An 18276-nucleotide genomic window follows, 5' to 3' on the forward strand; every position below is an offset into this window, starting at 1 on the left:
GCTAAAATGACCCCTAAACTATGGCCATATTTGTTGTAACACACCTAAACGTTGCGGGGACTATTACCCCCTCCCCCACCCCCCCCCCCCCCCCATGAACTATTTTGAACTGAAATACATACCTCCCTAGATGGTGAGGTGGCACGGAGAGTGTAGTTCACTCTCTTTGAGAGAGTAAGAACCAACTAAAAATATTAAAAAGTTATTTTCATTAAATATATCTCAATATTTCGTTCATTAAATATATCTCATTTGTTTACCTTTTTATAATTTCTTAATCTTTCCTTCTTTTGGTCAGCCATCATTTTTTATAGTTGGATGCTTTAAGGAGCTTTGAATTGCATCAATCTTCAACGTAACCTATAAATAATTAACAATACTTTTTAAAATATATTCAGATAAAATGACATTGAATAGATGTTGCATTTTGCTATAAAACAGAGACAAAAACTGAAGTTGTTTCCAACAAGTAACACATCTATTAGAACAACTAACTTAGTTGTTGCATTTTGTTACTATACTGTCATGACTGTTTGATTTTTTCCAACAGCTAACCTTTTGTACATTAATGAAAGACGTTACTGTTTATTTTCACAGGTATAATCTTATGACGACAAACATTGCTGAGTCAGTGAACGCAATGTTCGATGTTGAAAGAGAATTTCCCATTACTGCTTTATTTGTTGCCATAAACATGAGGTATGCAGAAAAATTTCATGAGAGGAGTATGGAATTCATCTACTCACCAACCATCATCTCTGTTCTTTCAGTGGAAAAAAAATTAAAATTTATCAACTTGGGAAACAAGTTATTGGCCCATCAAACTGCCAACTACAAGTTTAGCGTCATCGGTCACGGTGTAGTGTCGACAGTCGATCTGCAAAGAAGATCTTGTACTTATAGAGTTTTTGACCTGGACAAAATACCTTGTCCACATGCAATGGCAATGATTCGGGTCCAATATAGTGAAGACTTTGGAAGACGGATTTATGAGTACTCATCTCCATATTATAAGGTGGAGAAATACATAATTGCATATTGTGAGGAAATTTGTCCTATGCCTTCTGAAGAATCCTGAGAAGTATCTTTGGAGATTTTAGTAAGAGAAATACCTCCTCCACATGTTGATCTCAGCAAACCCGGAAGAAGGCGAACAAAGATCAGACGTGGAATTGGGAAATCATTTCCAACGAGGAAAAACAAATGCTGCTTATGCAAAACAGTTGGCCACAAAAAAACTACATGCCCAAGCCGAAATGCTCCAAAGTTGTTAATTTGCACTGTGTTGTAATAATAGTTATTGTTGTTGGTGTTTGTGAAACAATTTCTTTATGACATTTTAATGCTGTCCCTTATTCATATACAAATCAAAATCAAATTCACCGATCTCTAAATCAAGCATCTTGTGAAAACTTATTATATCATTTCTGAAAATCTTAACAAAAAGATATCAAATCACGTTAAACGAATTTTGGATAACGGAAATACTTACACTTTAATCGTTTTAGTAAGCTGTGACATTGCATATAATAATTTGCATATTGGGATCTTACGAAGTGTCGCCTATTATTTCATGATGTATTAAACTGTTTTACTTGGAAAATAATAATACCCATATATATTATACAGACACAATTATCGACGAATCCCGCAAAACTCTACTAGAATAAAGGTTTTCCCCACGGACATTCAGTAAGAAATTTGTGCTATATATAGAACATGATTTTCCCACCTCATTCTCGCGGAACAACTCACTCCAAAAACGCATGATGGTAAACGGGTTCCTATTGAAACACTGGGAAACAACCTAATTTTTTCGTGTGAAAACACTACTATTTAGGTTTTTCCCACCGACATTCAGTGGGAAAATTGAGATTTTCTAGTAGTGAAACTATAATCTTTTTCTTTTTCTTTATAAAAGTAAAAAACAAAAGAAAATTGTTTTCATGCAATGTCTTCTCAAGTCAAACTTTTAAGATAACCCCAGAAACTCAGAACCCTAAATAAATATAAACAAATAAATGAATGAAAAGATACTACCAAATAAAGGAAAACAAATTCCTGGACGAGCTTGATAAATGGACAAATCTTTTAGAGCCTTCAAAAGTAGTAGATACATACATGTAGATGTAAATGTGTATGTATGCACATATATATAAAGAGTACATTTAGAGAGAGAGATATTTCAACCACAAATTTTAAAACATATTGATTATCACATAAAAGAGAAAGAAAGAAATTAAACAAAGGAAAATCATAAAGGAACTTGGGACCTATTTGAGGTCCCAAATCTTGAAAGAAAGGGAAAAGAAAAAGAGAGAAAATAATAAGAATTTATCTTATTATTTGAATATTCTTGTGTGTTTCATTGTTGAATTAATTTGTTGAAGAAATATGATGATGAGCCAAAGGAGCAGTACTGGAGATAAAAAAGGAGAAGAAAAGGCAACAGTTGTTGCAATAGACAAAGATAAAGGAAGTCAATATGCATTAAAATGGGCAGTTGATAATCTTATTGGCAAAGGCAAAAATATTACTCTTCTTCATGTTAAAGTCAGACCTTCTAATTCCCTTCCAAATGCAGGTCTTTTTTCTGCCTCTTTAATTTATTTACATATTTTTTATATAAAAAAAATATTTTTTGAAACAATTGATGAAAATCGACCGGAGATATTGATGATTTTTTCTAATTCTTTCTCCTTAATTTTTGGGTTGATGAGAGGATTAATTACGTTATTTTTACGTCTAATAAGAAGGGTCTCAATTTTTTCAAATGAACAATTTGCTGACCTATTGATTATCTCATTTTGACATGGTCGTTCGAAAGAGCAATTAATTCGATCAGACGAAATATCTAATCCTTATTTTCCCTGTCTGGTGGTCTTCAGCTGTACCTTTCCGCAGGCACGCCCCCAGCAAAATTTTGCATAGAATATTTGGATTTATAACTATGAAAGAATATATGGCTAGTTTTCCTAAATTTTGTTTCCTGAAATTAGCAAAGGGTCTGAGGCTTTTCTTTTTACCACTTTTCTTGGGTGTGGGGGATGAAGGTTATCTATGCTTGCACGTAATCACATGCAAATTGCAAACCATACACAGCTTGCAATTTTTCTTTCTTCAATGACAAGCAATTTCAATCATATTGCTAAATTTGTGTTGTTGTTCTCCTTTTTGAGTTTAATCATATTCACATAGCTCGAGTCAAATATTGAATGAGGTCATCATACTAGCTCTAATTTGGCATTCATTTGTTTGGTTCCATTTAGATTTTTTTTTTTTTTTCGATCTTTTCTTGTCTATAATTTCAAAATTTTCAAGAACTATCTCTTCTAGTAAAAGGTGGTATCATTTTTCTGTTTTTGGCTGAAATATTTATCCCATCCTTTACGCCATGAAAGAATAAGCTTACCTACCAAACCATGTAAAACCGTTCAAAAAGCAATGAAAGTATTTTTAGTTGATAAGAGGTCTCTGTCCTGGCTTCAAATATAGAAGCATACAAGATTTAAACCTTGTAATGCTTTCAATCTTTAAAGTTCTTAGCATTGAACTTATTGTGCTTCTCAAATTATGAATTCAAAATTTAATATTTGTTAGAGCTTTAGTGACTTTTCACATATATATCTATGTTTCATGTCGAAAATACTGAGTTCAGTTGAACCTATTATTCAAAGTCTACATCCACCTCCGGCATTAAGCGTGTCCACTACCTCCAAAGAAAAGAAAAGAAAGAATACATTCAAGCACTTTTTACATACTTGGAAAAACTGTTCTTTCTCAGATGTGAGTGATGGAACTCCCAAAGTATATAGAAGTGATCCTGATAGTCAAGCAAAGGAGTTGTTCTTACCCTTCCGATGCTTCTGCAACCGTAAAAATGTAAGTGTATGCAGCTACTTACCCATTTGTTCTTGCTCGTGTTTCATTTTCTGAATAAGCTTCTCTCTCTTTGTCGTAGATTCAAGTCAATGAAGTTGTAATCGAAGGCATAGACGTAGCAAACTCCATAAGCGACTACATTTCAACCAATGTCATAGAGAATCTGGTGATGGGAGCTGCATCAAGAAATGGTTTCGTTAGCAGGTACTTTCGTTGTTTCCAATAATTAGTCAAATTCACCAAGATTGCACTGTTCCATATCTAGCTACTTACAACACTTAAGACTTTCGAAGATTCAAGACGATGGATATTCCAAGCGCCGTCACCAAAGTTGTACCAGGCTTTTGCACAGTTTATGTGATTGCCAAAGGGAAAGTTCAAACGATAAAGAGTGCATCTGCGCCTGTTCCCAGTACACTACCTGCCCCGCTGCAGAATCAGACCAGCTCCTCTCTAGGTGCTAAGTTTGGCATCATCGATACACGTTATGGACAAATCAACAACACAAGAGGTCTGCTTTTTCACCAGCAGCATATTGCAATAATTTCCCTGTCATAAAGCACTAACACTGTTTAGAACAGGTCCTATTTCAACAGGAAGTATGGCTGATAGTAGGTCACCGTACGCAACCCGAAGTTCAACTGACGACTCAGATTTCATCAAGTAAGTTTTTCAGAGAATCAGGAAACGGATAGTGCTTTATGCAACATACAGTCAAACCTCTCTATAACGACATCCTTATATAATAGCACTTCACTATAAAAGCCAAGTTTCTATCGGAACCGATTTTCTATGTTATATTTAACATCTCAATAACATCTTTTTACCTTTAACAACAACTATAAAATTGCTATTTAATGATGTATTGGCTTTCTTTAATTTTGAATTACTGAATATGAATACTTCTGAGATTTTAAATTTAAATAATTTTGTTATTCTTTATAACATTAAAAATGGAAATTTAGATTTTTTGCATCATTTTTGTCTATAACCACCAAATAAGATTTAAATGTCAAATGTTGTTATAGGTGTGTAACAGCCCGTCACTATAAAAGCCAGCAAATATCGGAACAAACAAGGTTGTTATAGAGAGGTTTGACTGTATAAGAGGAACTGCAAAGTATACAACATAAAAGGGTTGCCTAACAAAAAACAACTCAATTTTATGTGTATGTCTTTCAACAGGTCACCATTCAACAGAAGTAAAGGGGTAAACAAATCATATGGAGACTTCTCAGTGGCAGATTCTGACCTATCATTTGTGAGCTCTGGTCGTCCAAGCTCAGATCGTACATTTCTGATCTCTATGGACAATAATGAATTGGGTCTTCCACCTCGGCTTTCAAACAGCTCAGACACAGATAATAGATATTCTGCTGCTCGACTTTCAAACAGCTCAGAAACAGAGAGCAGATTAAGCTTTGGATCATCATTCTCAGGAACCAGGTTATCTGAAGCTAATGCCTTATCATCAAATTCTTTTGAGAGTGGAAATGGATCATGGTCATCAACCAACAACCTGGTACGCATTTCAACATCCCAAGTACATGAATATCTGCAGAAATCTGTCGAAACACACTAGATATAATATCACACAAGCAATCTAAGTTTAACCGAATAACTCCCAACAAAAGTATATGAAGATAAATATGGTGCAACAAACTCTAATCATGATAAAAATATGGTGCAACAAACTCTAATCATGATAAACATCTTTCTCTAATATGTAGGAAGACATTGAAGCGGAGATGAGAAGACTCAAGCAGGAGCTCAAGCAGACCATGGACATGTACAGCACAGCATGCAAGGAGGCACTTTCAGCAAAACATAAGGTATTAATTCGATTTTGGGGAAAAATTCTGATGTTACCACAAAATGGTCTTTTATTAGCATAGTGTAGTACATTTGTTTATCAGAATGTGTTGGAAAGTACTTCTCTTGTGAACTAGAATGTAGCCTAATATTTTTCATGCAGGCATTGGAACTTAGCCGCTGGAAAGTAGAAGAAGAACAAAAATTAGAAGAGGCACGACTAGCCGAGGAAGCAGCACTGGCCGTTGCAGAGAAAGAAAAAGCAAAGTGCAGGGCAGCCCTTGAAGCTGCGGAAGAAGCACAGAGGATTGCCGAACGGGAGGCACAGAGAAGAATCAATGCAGAAAGGAAGGCACACATTGAAGCTGAAGAGAAGAAGAAGGTATTGGATGCCCTTGCACAAAGTGATTGCCGGTATCGTAAGTATACAATAGAGGAGATTGAAGCAGCAACGGATAACTTTGCAGCATCTCGTAAAATTGGGGAAGGTGGATACGGGCCGGTATACAAGTGTTACTTGGATCACACGCAGGTTGCGATTAAGGTTCTTCGTCCAGATGCTGCTCAGGGAAGGTCACAATTTCAGCAAGAGGTATGAAACAGAGGAATCTTTCCTTTAGAGAACATATGTGAGTTGTTTATCTTGCAGGAAAACAGAATAATAGTGGTCTGCTGTTGTGGCATCCCCTAAGCATCTTCATAAATGCTTATGTCCTTCTTGGACCAAACAACTCAGCGCTCAACAAACCAAAATGTGTGAAAATAGGAACTATAGAGCCTCTATATTGTGTAATACAATATTGACGATGCCACACCACTCACCCCATCCCGCCAAACAAAATTCCATACTAACCAAATCCAATCAGTCATAGAGTAGTTCCCGAAAAAGGTATATTCTCTCATGTCCCTTTTCATTTGCCCTGATGCAGGTTGAAGTTCTAAGCTGCATAAGGCATCCAAATATGGTTCTTCTACTTGGAGCCTGCCCTGAATTTGGCTGCCTAGTGTATGAGTACATGGCCAATGGGAGCTTAGATGATCGCCTCTTCCGAAGAGGAAACACTCCAGTTCTTCCTTGGCAACTAAGATTCCGTATAGCTGCAGAGGTCGGTACTAGCCTCCTTTTCCTTCACCAGACCAAGCCAGAACCTCTAGTGCACCGGGATCTGAAACCTGGCAACATTTTGCTAGACCGCAATTATGTAAGTAAGATCAGTGACGTTGGTTTAGCTAGGCTCGTCCCCCCTTCTGTAGCTGACTCTGTGACACAGTATCGAATGACGTCAACAGCGGGAACATTTTGTTATATAGACCCTGAATATCAGCAAACTGGGATGTTGGGAACAAAATCTGATATATACTCACTTGGAATAATGCTTCTCCAAATAATCACAGCCAGACCTCCAATGGGTTTGACCCACCATGTTGAGAGGGCAATTGAGAAAGGCACTTTTGCTGATATGCTTGATCCAGCAGTTCCTGACTGGCCTGTTGAACAGGCTCTGACGTTTGCCAAGTTAGCACTCAAGTGTGCAGAACTCAGGCGTAAAGATCGACCAGATCTTGGCACTGTCATTTTGCCTGAACTTAACAAGTTACGCGTACTCGCTGAAGAAGCAATGCAACCAATGCCTTATGGAAGCAGCCCAAGAACCCCATCCAGTGAAAGTCGATCTAGCTCTCAAGTAAGTGAATGTCAGCAATGTTGATTGGCATACCCACCATGAAGAAGAATCTTCAAACACATAATAAGTCATGATTTTTTGCAGGTAATTTCAGGAACTGATAGCAATAAAAGCCGCTCAAGCAACCCCTTTTCATCAAGCACAAGATCAAGTGGAGAATAAGAATATACATAAAACTGAAAGAGGTTGGAGGAGCCGAGATATTGGCAAGATGCTGTTGACTCCAAAAATACTACAAGCAGTTTCTTTGATTTAGTTCATCTTCTAGGATATAGCTGAAGATAGCTGGTTTACCAGTTACTTGTTATTTATCCTGAAAAAAAAGAAAATGATGCTTTAACTAAACTCTGTTTATAAAAGTTGACAGACTTCTGACACCATGTTTCCTTTTGCTTTAGAAAAAGTAATTTTCCTTTAAGATCCAATATAAGAAAGGTCGTGTGGCATGAGTAACACTATAAATGCAATAGGAATTTGCTGTCCTCATTAGCTCTATCTAACCAAGAAAATTTGGCACCAGAAGGTTAACAAGTTAGTGAGAGTTTATAAAATCAAAGAAACGCTCCATTACGATAGAGAATGTCTCACATCTCACTTTTTTAAGGATCTGTATTTTTTTTCGAAACTGGTAACTTGTGTATATTAATAGACAGAATAGTACATAGGTTGTACTGAAACCATATTTACAAAAGTGCTTCAGGTATACAAAACTAAACAGCCATCCTAAATGCTACTCAGAACATCAATTATATCAACAGATTCTTCTGAATAGGTCTGTTTACACCAAAACCATAAAAGCAAAAGACAATTCAACTTTATCTTCTGCAAAGAGTTTTCCACATCATCATCAACAACAACAACATGCCCAGTGAAACAGCCTCCCTACCTTCCGAGGTAGGGGTAATCTGGAATTTCTTTCTTTCCAAATTGTCCACCAAATGCTTGCTGGGACAGTTCTCCATCTATCCATGTCTATTGCCTCAGAACCTGCTTCGTAGAACATCAATAATCCTTCCGAGCATAAGTTTGATGAACATTCTCCATAGTTGTTCTGTAATTTTGCAATGTAGAAACAGATGATTAACTGTCTCCGCTTCCTCACCACAGAGAAAGCAACAACCAGATTCTCCTTAGTAAGAACAGCCTCTCTGGCCAGAAGCCAAACAAAACAAGAAACTTTATATGGGATTTTAATCTTCCAGATGTGCTTCCATGGCCAGTTCATAACCTACTAGTTGGTCTGATTCAGTAACTTGTAGGCACTACCACCCTAAAAGAGCCACTGCTATGTCCCAACCACCATAACTTTTCAGACCCCTCTTGTAGGCCACTGAAGAGTTCCAATGCCTTATAAAACTGTCACCCTCTGAATCTCCCAATCATTGAGCAATCTTCTGAAGATAAAATCCTGTCCTTGGTCTGATTTAAGTTCTGCAATAGTCTTCTGCTGATGAAGTACTAAGCCAAAAATATCAGGAAAGCTCTCTTGTAAACTACCACTGCCAAGCCAGTTGTCCTTTCAGAAGGCATTTCTGTTTCCATCATACACTCTGATGGATGTATTGCTCTTCAATTCAGGCGATAGGGCCCTTATGGATCTCCAAAGGCCAACTCCATAAGGTGTGTTTACCTCTTTGGTCATCCATTTATCTTCCTCCCATGCTTTGCTTTAATGACTCTTCCCCATAGATGTTGACTTTCTTTAGTGAATCTCCATAGCTTTAAGGATCTGTATTGTATTGAAATTCCACCTATAACTCATGGTGCATCCCCATTCGGACATCAACCTAGATTTTTCTTCTCAGAACTATACTTTGACCACTCACTTATTGGCCCATAGACTCCCACACTTCTAAAGAAGATTGCAACTGAGAAATTCCTCTTCCTCCTATCACTATTCCAACTTCCTCACATCCACAAAGCTCTCTCTAGTAGGGATCGTTTCTTTCCTCACCTATCTCCTTCTCCACATGCACCTGATAACTTATTCTGGTTAACTTTTCCCGTTTTATTTTCTTGTATACATATTGCCCTGTTGCCTACTCCCTCAACTCTACCTTGGTGATGGCCTCATTGCTCGGGTAATTAATCCCCCTTGCATTGCATGAAACTATCTTAACGTTCATAAGTAAGACTGTACACTCTCCTCATGTTTCTCTTGCCTCCTCCAACTCTATATATTTCCAATCACAATTGATAGAGCATTCCAAGTTCTTTAACTCCATCATAGTTTATGTTTTCAACCTCAACATGACTCGCATATCTTCCCCACTACTCACTTCACACCATTCTTGTGTTTTTGATCATATAAGAGTAATTGTCCTCTCCTCGAACCTTTGAAGGACACCCGAGATTTTTTTTTTTTTTTTCGAAATCCAAGACCTGTTTCTCCGCCCACTCTGATATTTTACTCTCCCCTCCCCACTCCCTCACCACCACCACCACCACCACCACCCCTCTCGCAGCCTCACGCGCCCCTCTTACCAATTTCCTTCTCTTCATTTTCTTTTTGATTTGCTGTTAGCATCTACTTTAACTGTCTGCTGCACCAGGGGCAAAAAGCAATAGAGAACAAAGAGTTTAAGCAAACTACGGTATTAGAACAGAAAAGTGTAACCTAGCCACTAAATTAGAGAGCTAGGCAAGAAAGTGACCAAACAAAAGCATAAATGATGATTAAAAAAAAAAGAGAAAAAAAAATAGAAAGTTCGGAATTATAAACTGCAACTAACCCACAAATGCAGCTTCCAGTTATATCCTTTCTGATAAAATCAGTGAATGGGTAGCTGCAGTCAGTGGCCGATAAACCACGTTTACCAGAGTACCTGCAAAACTAGACAGGCAGAGAACAAAATGTTATAATCTTGTTAGGATCAAATACTGTTTAAGAAACTGTTTCATATTTCTCAAATATTATTATGGCATACTACTTAACATGTCTGAGGTGGATATTAGTATATTACTGTCTCGCATATCAGAAGTTACGTGTACACATTCATGGAGTTTAATTTGCTTTCAATAAGCAAGGATAAACATGCTTACTTGTTCAAATAACTGCGCACAATGCAATTGCACGGAACTTCCAGCTCAGAAGCTATTCATCATCAATAGTTCCAAAAGATTTGATTACGGCGGAAGTATTTCTTGAGATAGGTACTGATAAGCTCCTCATACGTCCAATTCTTTTTCTTACTGAACTCTAAACGTGCCTCTGAGCTTAAGTGGAAATCCCCTTTCCCCATGGCCTCAAATACAAGTGGATCTGTTGCTATTGTAACACAATCATTTTTATTAAATTTCTGTAAAGCAAAATCCAAATTTCGTCCCAGATTTCTATCCAAGTATGCATCAACAACAGAACCGTAAGTCACAAGATCAGGAACTACCTTCTCATGCTTCATATGTTCAAGGGTTACATGCAGATCCCAAAACAATGACATTTTCGAAAACGCCAAAGCTCTAATATTGAAAGTATTAAGATCAGGTAAAAAACCACTTTCTACCATTCTCACAAATTCTCTCTGCAAACTTTTCATTTTGAAGTTGACAGCATAAGAAAGAAGTAACAGGTTCCACAGGAGATTTCCCACATTTCTCCTAGAAAGACCGACGTCTCTTACAAACTGACCTAAACTATAAAGCTTCTCTTCCTTGAGATAAGCCAAGGAGATCGACCTGATCGCTTCTTCCTCTATAAGAATTCTTGACATCTTAAGACGGCCATATGCAACTTCCATTTCACTCAGCGTGCCAAAATTGCTATAGTATATTACATAAGCATTTCCGGTAGCAGAATCAACAGGGAACCCCATTGAAACCATCTCTTTCAACATAATTTCCATCAATTCAAGCTGCCCTTTCTTTCCGAAACGAGAGATAACCCGAACATAAACATCACGAAGCAAGTTGGAATCTTTCAACTTAATCTGATGCAATATTCTGACAGCAACATCTAAATATCCTTTGCAGCCATAAATATCAATCAGTTCAGCAATTACATGGACATCGGGCAGATATGAACTGTTTATGATTTCATCCCAAGCAACTAATGCTTTGGAAAATAAACCATTGTTGGCATAGCATAACATCAGCGCTGACAAAGTAGAGTTATCAGGTACAAAACCTTCAGATTTCATATCAAGGAATAGCCTTTCAGCAACAACAGGCATTTTTTTCCTACTTAACACCTGTATCAGTGAAGCACAATCTGCATAATTACCGCGTGGCTCAATATTTCCTCCTTGTTTCTTGCGCCAAGGTCTCTGTGATCAGTACAGCATACAACTTCCTTGTAAGAGAAACATTATGAAACTATTTATCATATAGCTTGTTTGGATGGTTGTTACATATCGCTTCATAACGTATTGTATTGTATTGTTTTGATGATGTAAAGTTTGGATAAATATATCGTTTCCGTCCTTACATAATGCCACACAATAACAGTCTGAAGAATAAACTTGCAATATCATTAAGAAAAGACGGATATCGGCTAGAGTTATTATAAAAGAAAGGTAGTGTAAAGGATAAAATAGAATTATTAAACAATTAGCAAAGGCAAACTGATAAAAAAAAAAAAGCTAACGATGCGACCACACAACAACAGTCCGAAGAATAAACTTACAATATTATTAAGAAAAGGCGGATATCGGGTAGAGTTATTATAAAACAAAGGTAGGGTAAAGGATAAAATAGAATTACTAAACCAATGGCGGAACTAGGACTTTTACTAAGGGGTGTCAAAATATAAAAAAGTAAACATACGGCAAAATTAAGGGGGTCAATACATAGTATATATACATAAAAGAATTCTTTTTATGTATTTACACAATGTAATTTTTCGATGAAGGGGACACCCCTTGGATGCATGTGGCTCCGCCACTAAAAACAATAAGCAAAGGCAAATGAGAAAGGAAAAAAAAAACTAACGGTGCGACATATAACAACAGTATGAAGAATAACTTACAATATTATAAAGAAAAGTCGCATAGAGGATAGAGCTATTATAAAATGAGACTTCTCGTACAATCAAAACAAACGTTATATTCAATCACCCAAACAAAGCTACAATATTAAAACCCCTTCCTTTTGTATTGGAAAAAAGTAACAGTATTTTGCTTCTATCATTTTATAGAATGTTACTATAATCAAGAATGGATGGTAGTGAAAATTGTACCTTTTCTGCAGAAGGGTGATTTTGGTGGCAAATTAACGAAAAGGGAGTTGGTTTTGGAGTTAGTGATGCGAAGGCTGTGGACACAACTAACCCAACAGCCATAGCTGTCCACCCTGAGAAGCTTCAACTTCTTGGGTCTATCTTCTTGTGGTCGTTTGGTTGGAAATAAATTATACTCCTCTGTCCAAAAAAAAAAAAAGGATTATCCCATTTTTATATTTAAAAATAATTTGTCATAAACTTTTCATTTTTTTTAATGCAGTACCGAAAAATTATTTACTTTATATTTAGAAGCAATTTAATTTTATGAGATAATTCTGTGCATGTGAATATTTAAAGCTTATTTTTGGATACGCATTTGAAATGCTTATTTATTCTTAGAATTTTATGTCGAGTCAAAAAATAATAATCTTTGGGTAGGAAAGTACGAATATTCTCAATTCGTTCAAGATTAATTATTTTATTTGATAAAATAACATTATAATCCCAGGATAAATAATTCCAAAATTAGTTATATCATCGTTTTTATCACAACAAATGTCACGTAAATTAAATACCGAATATAAGCTACGGCGTTATTTATCTTATCATTTGTATCAAATGAGCCTTAAGTGTCTTAATATGATTGGACATGGAGAATATTTGAATTGTCAACTTACTGAAAGAGGTCTTTTTTTTTTTGGGACAGAGTAAAAAGAAAAGTAAAATGCTAAAATTGGAACGGAGGGAGTATGACAAAAATGGTCTCTTACGTTTGAGGATAGTTTCAAAAAGTCCCTTAAGTATGCACTTAACAGTTTTGGTACCTTAGTTTTGCCACAAGTTAACAGAAATGGTCCTTTATATTTGAGGGTAGGTTCAAAATAGTCCCTTAAAGTATGCACTTAACAATTTTGGTCTTTTAAGTTAAAATAAACAAATCTCGGTTCTTTTTTAAATTCTTACAATTTAAAAAAATTCTAGTTCCGCGCATTTTTGCTCAAAAATAACTAACGGAAGTTCATCTCTTCTTGACAAAAGAATTTATAAAAATCATTGGCTTTCCGATAGTGTCCCTTGGTTTTATCCGTCGGTTTTTCTGTTTTTAGCAGTGACAATGATTATAGCTTCTGCTATTTCTAATTTATTTTTAAAGTTTGGTGCAGCTTTTTGAGGTGTAATTTGTGCTAATTTTTTTTATATCTTCTTAGTGTCTAGTGTAGTTTTGTATTGCCTATTTTAGGATTTAATCCGACTTTTTTGGCTTTTATAATTAAATCTTTTTTTCATAGCTCATGTCAAATCTAACAGATAGAGTTTGGTAAATATTTGATGGATACCAAAAGTATTAATTTTTGGCAAACTTAAAGGACCAAAACTGTCAAGTGCATACTTAAGGGACTATTTTGAACCTAACCTCAAACTAATGGATCATTTCTGTTAACTTTTGGAAAACTTGAAGGACCGAAACTATTAAATGCATACTTAAGGGACTATTTTGAACCTACCCTCAAACATAAGGGATCATTCCTGTTAACTTGTGGCAAAATAAAGGACCAAAACTGTTAAGTGCTACTTAAAGGGGCTATTTTGAACCTACCCTCAAACATAAGGGATCATTTTTGTCATGTTTTCTCCGTAATTATATGACAATGTGGGTACCCAAAGAATAACATTCTACCTTGAGTGAATATTACCGCCCCTTTAATAAATTATAAATAAAAAATTCACAACAAACTAAATGTTGAAAGAAAGAATGATAAAATGAATAATTCAACACACTTGCATGATGCTCATCCAACAAAATTTACGAACTATTTTTTTTATAAGATATGCATAATGAAAATAGTACTAAGTTGTGGTGGGCTAGTTAAATTTGTGAATAATGGAACAACAGATAAGATTTGTCCATCCAGATAAAATATGTGACCAATTTAAGAAGATCGTTAGAACAAAATTAATACTAAGTTGTGGCTACCCAGCAAAATGTGTCAACAATGGTAGGAATATTCAATCATCCTGCAAACCTTCTAACCAATTCAATAGTACTAAGTTTTGGCCATCTGAAAAAATTTGTGACTAATTGAACTGCGTAATTTTTTCATTCTTTTAATGGTGTAACGGCAAGACTATTTTTGCAGACTTCCTTAAACGGCCTCGAATCATCCTATATGTGCAAAATCTCCTATAAAGCTTTAGACACAAAAATTGTTGCATTCACTCACCTCTTTTGTTTGTTGAACATGCATGTGTCATGTAATTAAAGTAGTTTTTATTAGACAAACTTTATTAAACGTTTAATGTATAGAAAGTTTCCTGTAAAGGAGAGATGTATAAAAGAAATTTAGCTACAATTAATAAATTATAAACTATGTATTAAGTCTTTTGTGTACAAGGAGAATTTGTACAGCTCTATTACTCCATACATCAAAGTAAATGTTAATGTTAAGAGAACAGTAGAAAAGAAAAAAATATAGGCACCCAATATTGATTTATTTATAATAATCCAACATGCAAAAGTTGTAGTACAAAGAGTCAATGTCAATCTCACATAATTTTGTGAATATATGGAGTAGTATATACTATATATCAATGGAGTTAGGCAAGTAGATATATATGCTTTTTTCTGGAGTGTTCGATCTCTTTCGCATTGAAGCCCGATTAAATTCGAATTCGCGTCGCGTAGAGATATATATTGTAACATAAAATAGTTTTGCAATTCAACTGTAAATCGGAAGAAGTGTAGTTAATTATATTTACCGAAAATAGGTTTGCAATTCAACCGTAAATAGGAAGAAGCAATTAATTTTTTTCATGGAACTCTTGACCAAAGAAAAGAAAGATTAATTTTTTAGGATTTAAGTTATATATACTGAATAAATATTTTTAAATATTTAGGTTAATTTTAATTTGTGATTAAATGTTAGTTATCATTTTAAACATGTTACATGTGAATATTCATTCTAATGACTTATCTGTAATCACCCTAAAAATAACCTATTATATAAATATAGTTTTTATTGGCAATCCATTGAGCTTTAACTCTAATTTCTTCCATTTGCGGCAGCCGTCTTAAAATGTGGGAAACTTAAAAATGAAATTAGTTCAAGACCAATTGGATTTTTATACTTGCTATTGCATAGATTACATAGAAAATAATATTTAAAATAGGTGAATGGCATTTTTACTTTACCAACCACGAGTTGACTTAATAGATAGGTGCTATGTGCATTTTCCTACCTAGAATTTAAACATGCCCATGGATTTTACACAAAACCATTGGAAACCAACTTTCCTACCCCCACCATGTTGTTATTGTTACCCATATATATACGTCCATTGTGCCCATTCTCATAATTCATCTCTATACAAATTAAACATGGCCAAATTTCTCAACAACACCATCTTTTCCATTCTCTTTACAATTGCATTTCTTTCATGTTCAAAGTTACTGTCATTCCCTCTCAATTACATTTCTCTTGTTGTCCCTTTACTTCCCCTTATTATCCACTTTCTCTATGCTAATAAGTCCCAAAACAACCTCCCACCAGGTCCACGAACGGTTCCAATTTTTGGTAATTGGCTACAAGTTGGCAATGACTTGAACCATCGACTCCTAGCCACCATGTCACAAACCTATGGTCCAATATTTTTACTCAAACTTGGGTCCAAAAACTTAGTTGTCGTATCGAACCCTGAACTAGCTAACCAAGTCCTACACACACAAGGGGTCGAGTTTGGGTCCCGTCCACGTAACGTTGTGTTCGACATATTTACGGGCAATGGACAAGACATGGTGTTCACAATATATGGTGAGCATTGGAGAAAAATGAGACGTATTATGACACTTCCATTTTTTACTAACAAAGTGGTGCACCAATATAGTGATATGTGGGAAAATGAGATGGACCTAGTAGTTGATGACTTGAAGAATGATAAAAAGGTGGAATATGAGGGAATTGTGATTAGGAAACGCTTGCAATTGATGTTATATAATATTATGTATCGAATGATGTTTGATGCAAAATTTGAGTCTCAAGATGATCCTTTGTTCATTGAGGCAACTAAGTTTAACTCAGAGAGAAGTAGATTAGCTCAGAGCTTTGACTATAATTATGGTGATTTTATACCTTTGCTTAGACCATTCTTGAGAGGGTACCTTAACAAGTGCAAGGACTTGCAATCAAGAAGACTTGCATTCTTCAATAATTACTTTGTGGAGAAAAGAAGGTAACCCCCTTTACCCTGATAAATCTGCTTCTTCTTTTTTCTTTTAAGGAGGGAGATTCATCTCTTAAAATCTTGCGTTCTTTAGTGTTCGTTTGGACTTGAATTGGTTGATATTTGAAAAAAAATAGTATTTGAAGTTATTTGAAAAACGGTAGTTGAAAGTTAAAGCCGTGTTTGGACATAAAACCGCAGTTGAAGTTATGTGAGTGAAAACTTGAAAGCTCTTAAATCCTATTTTTCAAACATTAAATTCCTTATATCTAAGTTTGAAATTGAAATATAAGGCAATTTGATAAAAAGACACTTCTTTGAAATAATTTCCAAGTGCAGTTTCTAAATTTTGAAACAAAATCTATGGGCAAACGGGTAAGTGCAAAGTCAAACAAATTATTTCTTTTATTTTTTTGTCATTTTTATTTCCCAAATAAGGGCTATTAATGTCTGTAATTTTTCAAGTCATTAGTTTTTATTTGATGTAATAATGCCTCAAATGAAGACAAAAAAGATTACTCGTTTAACACTTGTAAACTGTATCAGGACAAACAATTTAAGTTAAGAGGGAGTACATTTTGAACTACCTATTTCAATAGTGACTTCATGTTGTGAAAAAAAAAGAACCTATTCATGTTAACATTCCCTTCGAATTTTTTTATAACAGGAAAATAATTGGTGAAAATGGAGAAAAGCACAAGATAAGCTGCGCTATTGATCACATAATAGATGCTGAAATGAAAGGAGAAATAAGTGAACAAAATGTGTTGTATATTGTGGAAAACATCAATGTTGCAGCAATTGAAACAACTCTATGGTCCATGGAATGGGCAATAGCTGAGCTTGTCAATCATCCAACAGTTCAACAAAAGATCAGAGATGAAATCTCAACCGTCCTTAAAGGCAAATCAGTCACAGAATCAAACCTCCATGAGTTGCCCTACTTGCAAGCCACAGTAAATGAGACATTAAGACTCCACACACCAATACCATTACTAGTACCCCATATGAACCTTGATGAAGCAAAGCTAGGTGATTACACTATTCCGAAAGAAACTAAAGTGGTTGTTAATGCATGGTGGTTGGCTAACAACCCTGCATGGTGGAAAAACCCTACCGAGTTCCGGCCCGAGCGGTTCCTCGAGGAGGATGGCGGCACGGAGGCGGCTGTTGGAGGTGGCAAGGTGGATTTCCGGTACTTGCCATTTGGTATGGGGAGGCGGAGCTGCCCGGGAATCATCCTTGCACTGCCAATTCTGGGGCTTGTCATAGCCAAACTAGTGTCAAATTTTGAAATGCAGGCTCCTCCAGGTGAGGGAAAGGTTGATACAAGTGAGAAAGGGGGGCAGTTTAGCTTGCACATTGCTAAACATTCCACAGTTGTGTTCAAACCTGTTGCTGCATAATTATGTCACTCTTGAAAAATTTCAATGAATATTTGTAGTTTTCTCACCACTTTGTATCCCCATAATATCAGTTTGTAGTTCAAAATAATGAAAGTCTTCAGAGTCTTCCCTACAGCAG

General features: G+C 35.7%; 3 protein-coding genes across 23 annotated transcripts; 2 read left to right on the top strand and 1 right to left on the bottom strand.

Annotated features, from left to right (window-relative positions):
- Nucleotides 1–2164: 2164 nt before the first annotated feature.
- On the top strand, nt 2165–7756 carry LOC132068796 (U-box domain-containing protein 35-like). Its single transcript, XM_059462503.1, has 10 exons — nt 2165–2584; nt 3785–3882; nt 3962–4086; nt 4176–4393; nt 4464–4545; nt 5068–5404; nt 5613–5714; nt 5858–6286; nt 6624–7379; nt 7464–7756. The coding sequence occupies exons 1-10, from the start codon at nt 2395–2397 to the stop codon at nt 7539–7541; spliced, it is 2415 nt and encodes an 804-aa protein (XP_059318486.1). The 5' UTR covers nt 2165–2394; the 3' UTR covers nt 7542–7756.
- LOC132068798 (pentatricopeptide repeat-containing protein At3g42630) lies at nt 3640–12693 on the bottom strand. Of its 21 annotated transcripts, none has more exons than XM_059462517.1 (9): nt 12553–12693; nt 10422–11641; nt 10112–10204; nt 8266–8366; nt 7060–7692; nt 5816–6954; nt 5135–5447; nt 4156–4431; nt 3640–4058 (listed from the first exon to the last, which is right to left on the bottom strand). In XM_059462517.1, the coding sequence occupies exons 1-2, from the start codon at nt 12652–12654 to the stop codon at nt 10484–10486; spliced, it is 1260 nt and encodes a 419-aa protein (XP_059318500.1). In that variant the 5' UTR covers nt 12655–12693; the 3' UTR covers nt 3640–4058; nt 4156–4431; nt 5135–5447; nt 5816–6954; nt 7060–7692; nt 8266–8366; nt 10112–10204; nt 10422–10483. The 21 variants fall into 21 exon arrangements, with proteins under 21 accessions (XP_059318500.1, XP_059318494.1, XP_059318492.1 ...); XM_059462511.1 differs by having other exon boundaries at nt 5135–5401; nt 6548–6954; nt 10112–10212; XM_059462509.1 differs by having other exon boundaries at nt 6548–6954; nt 10112–10212.
- A 3196-nt stretch (nt 12694–15889) lies between these two features.
- On the top strand, nt 15890–18273 carry LOC132068797 (cytochrome P450 CYP73A100-like). Its single transcript, XM_059462504.1, has 2 exons — nt 15890–16761; nt 17420–18273. Exons 1-2 carry the CDS (start codon nt 15911–15913, stop codon nt 18156–18158), a joined length of 1590 nt encoding a protein of 529 aa, XP_059318487.1. The 5' UTR covers nt 15890–15910; the 3' UTR covers nt 18159–18273.
- The last annotated feature ends 3 nt before the right edge of the window (nt 18274–18276 follow it).

This window comes from Lycium ferocissimum, chromosome 8, assembly GCF_029784015.1.
Source record: "Lycium ferocissimum isolate CSIRO_LF1 chromosome 8, AGI_CSIRO_Lferr_CH_V1, whole genome shotgun sequence".
NCBI classification, from domain to species: Eukaryota; Viridiplantae; Streptophyta; class Magnoliopsida; order Solanales; family Solanaceae; genus Lycium; species Lycium ferocissimum.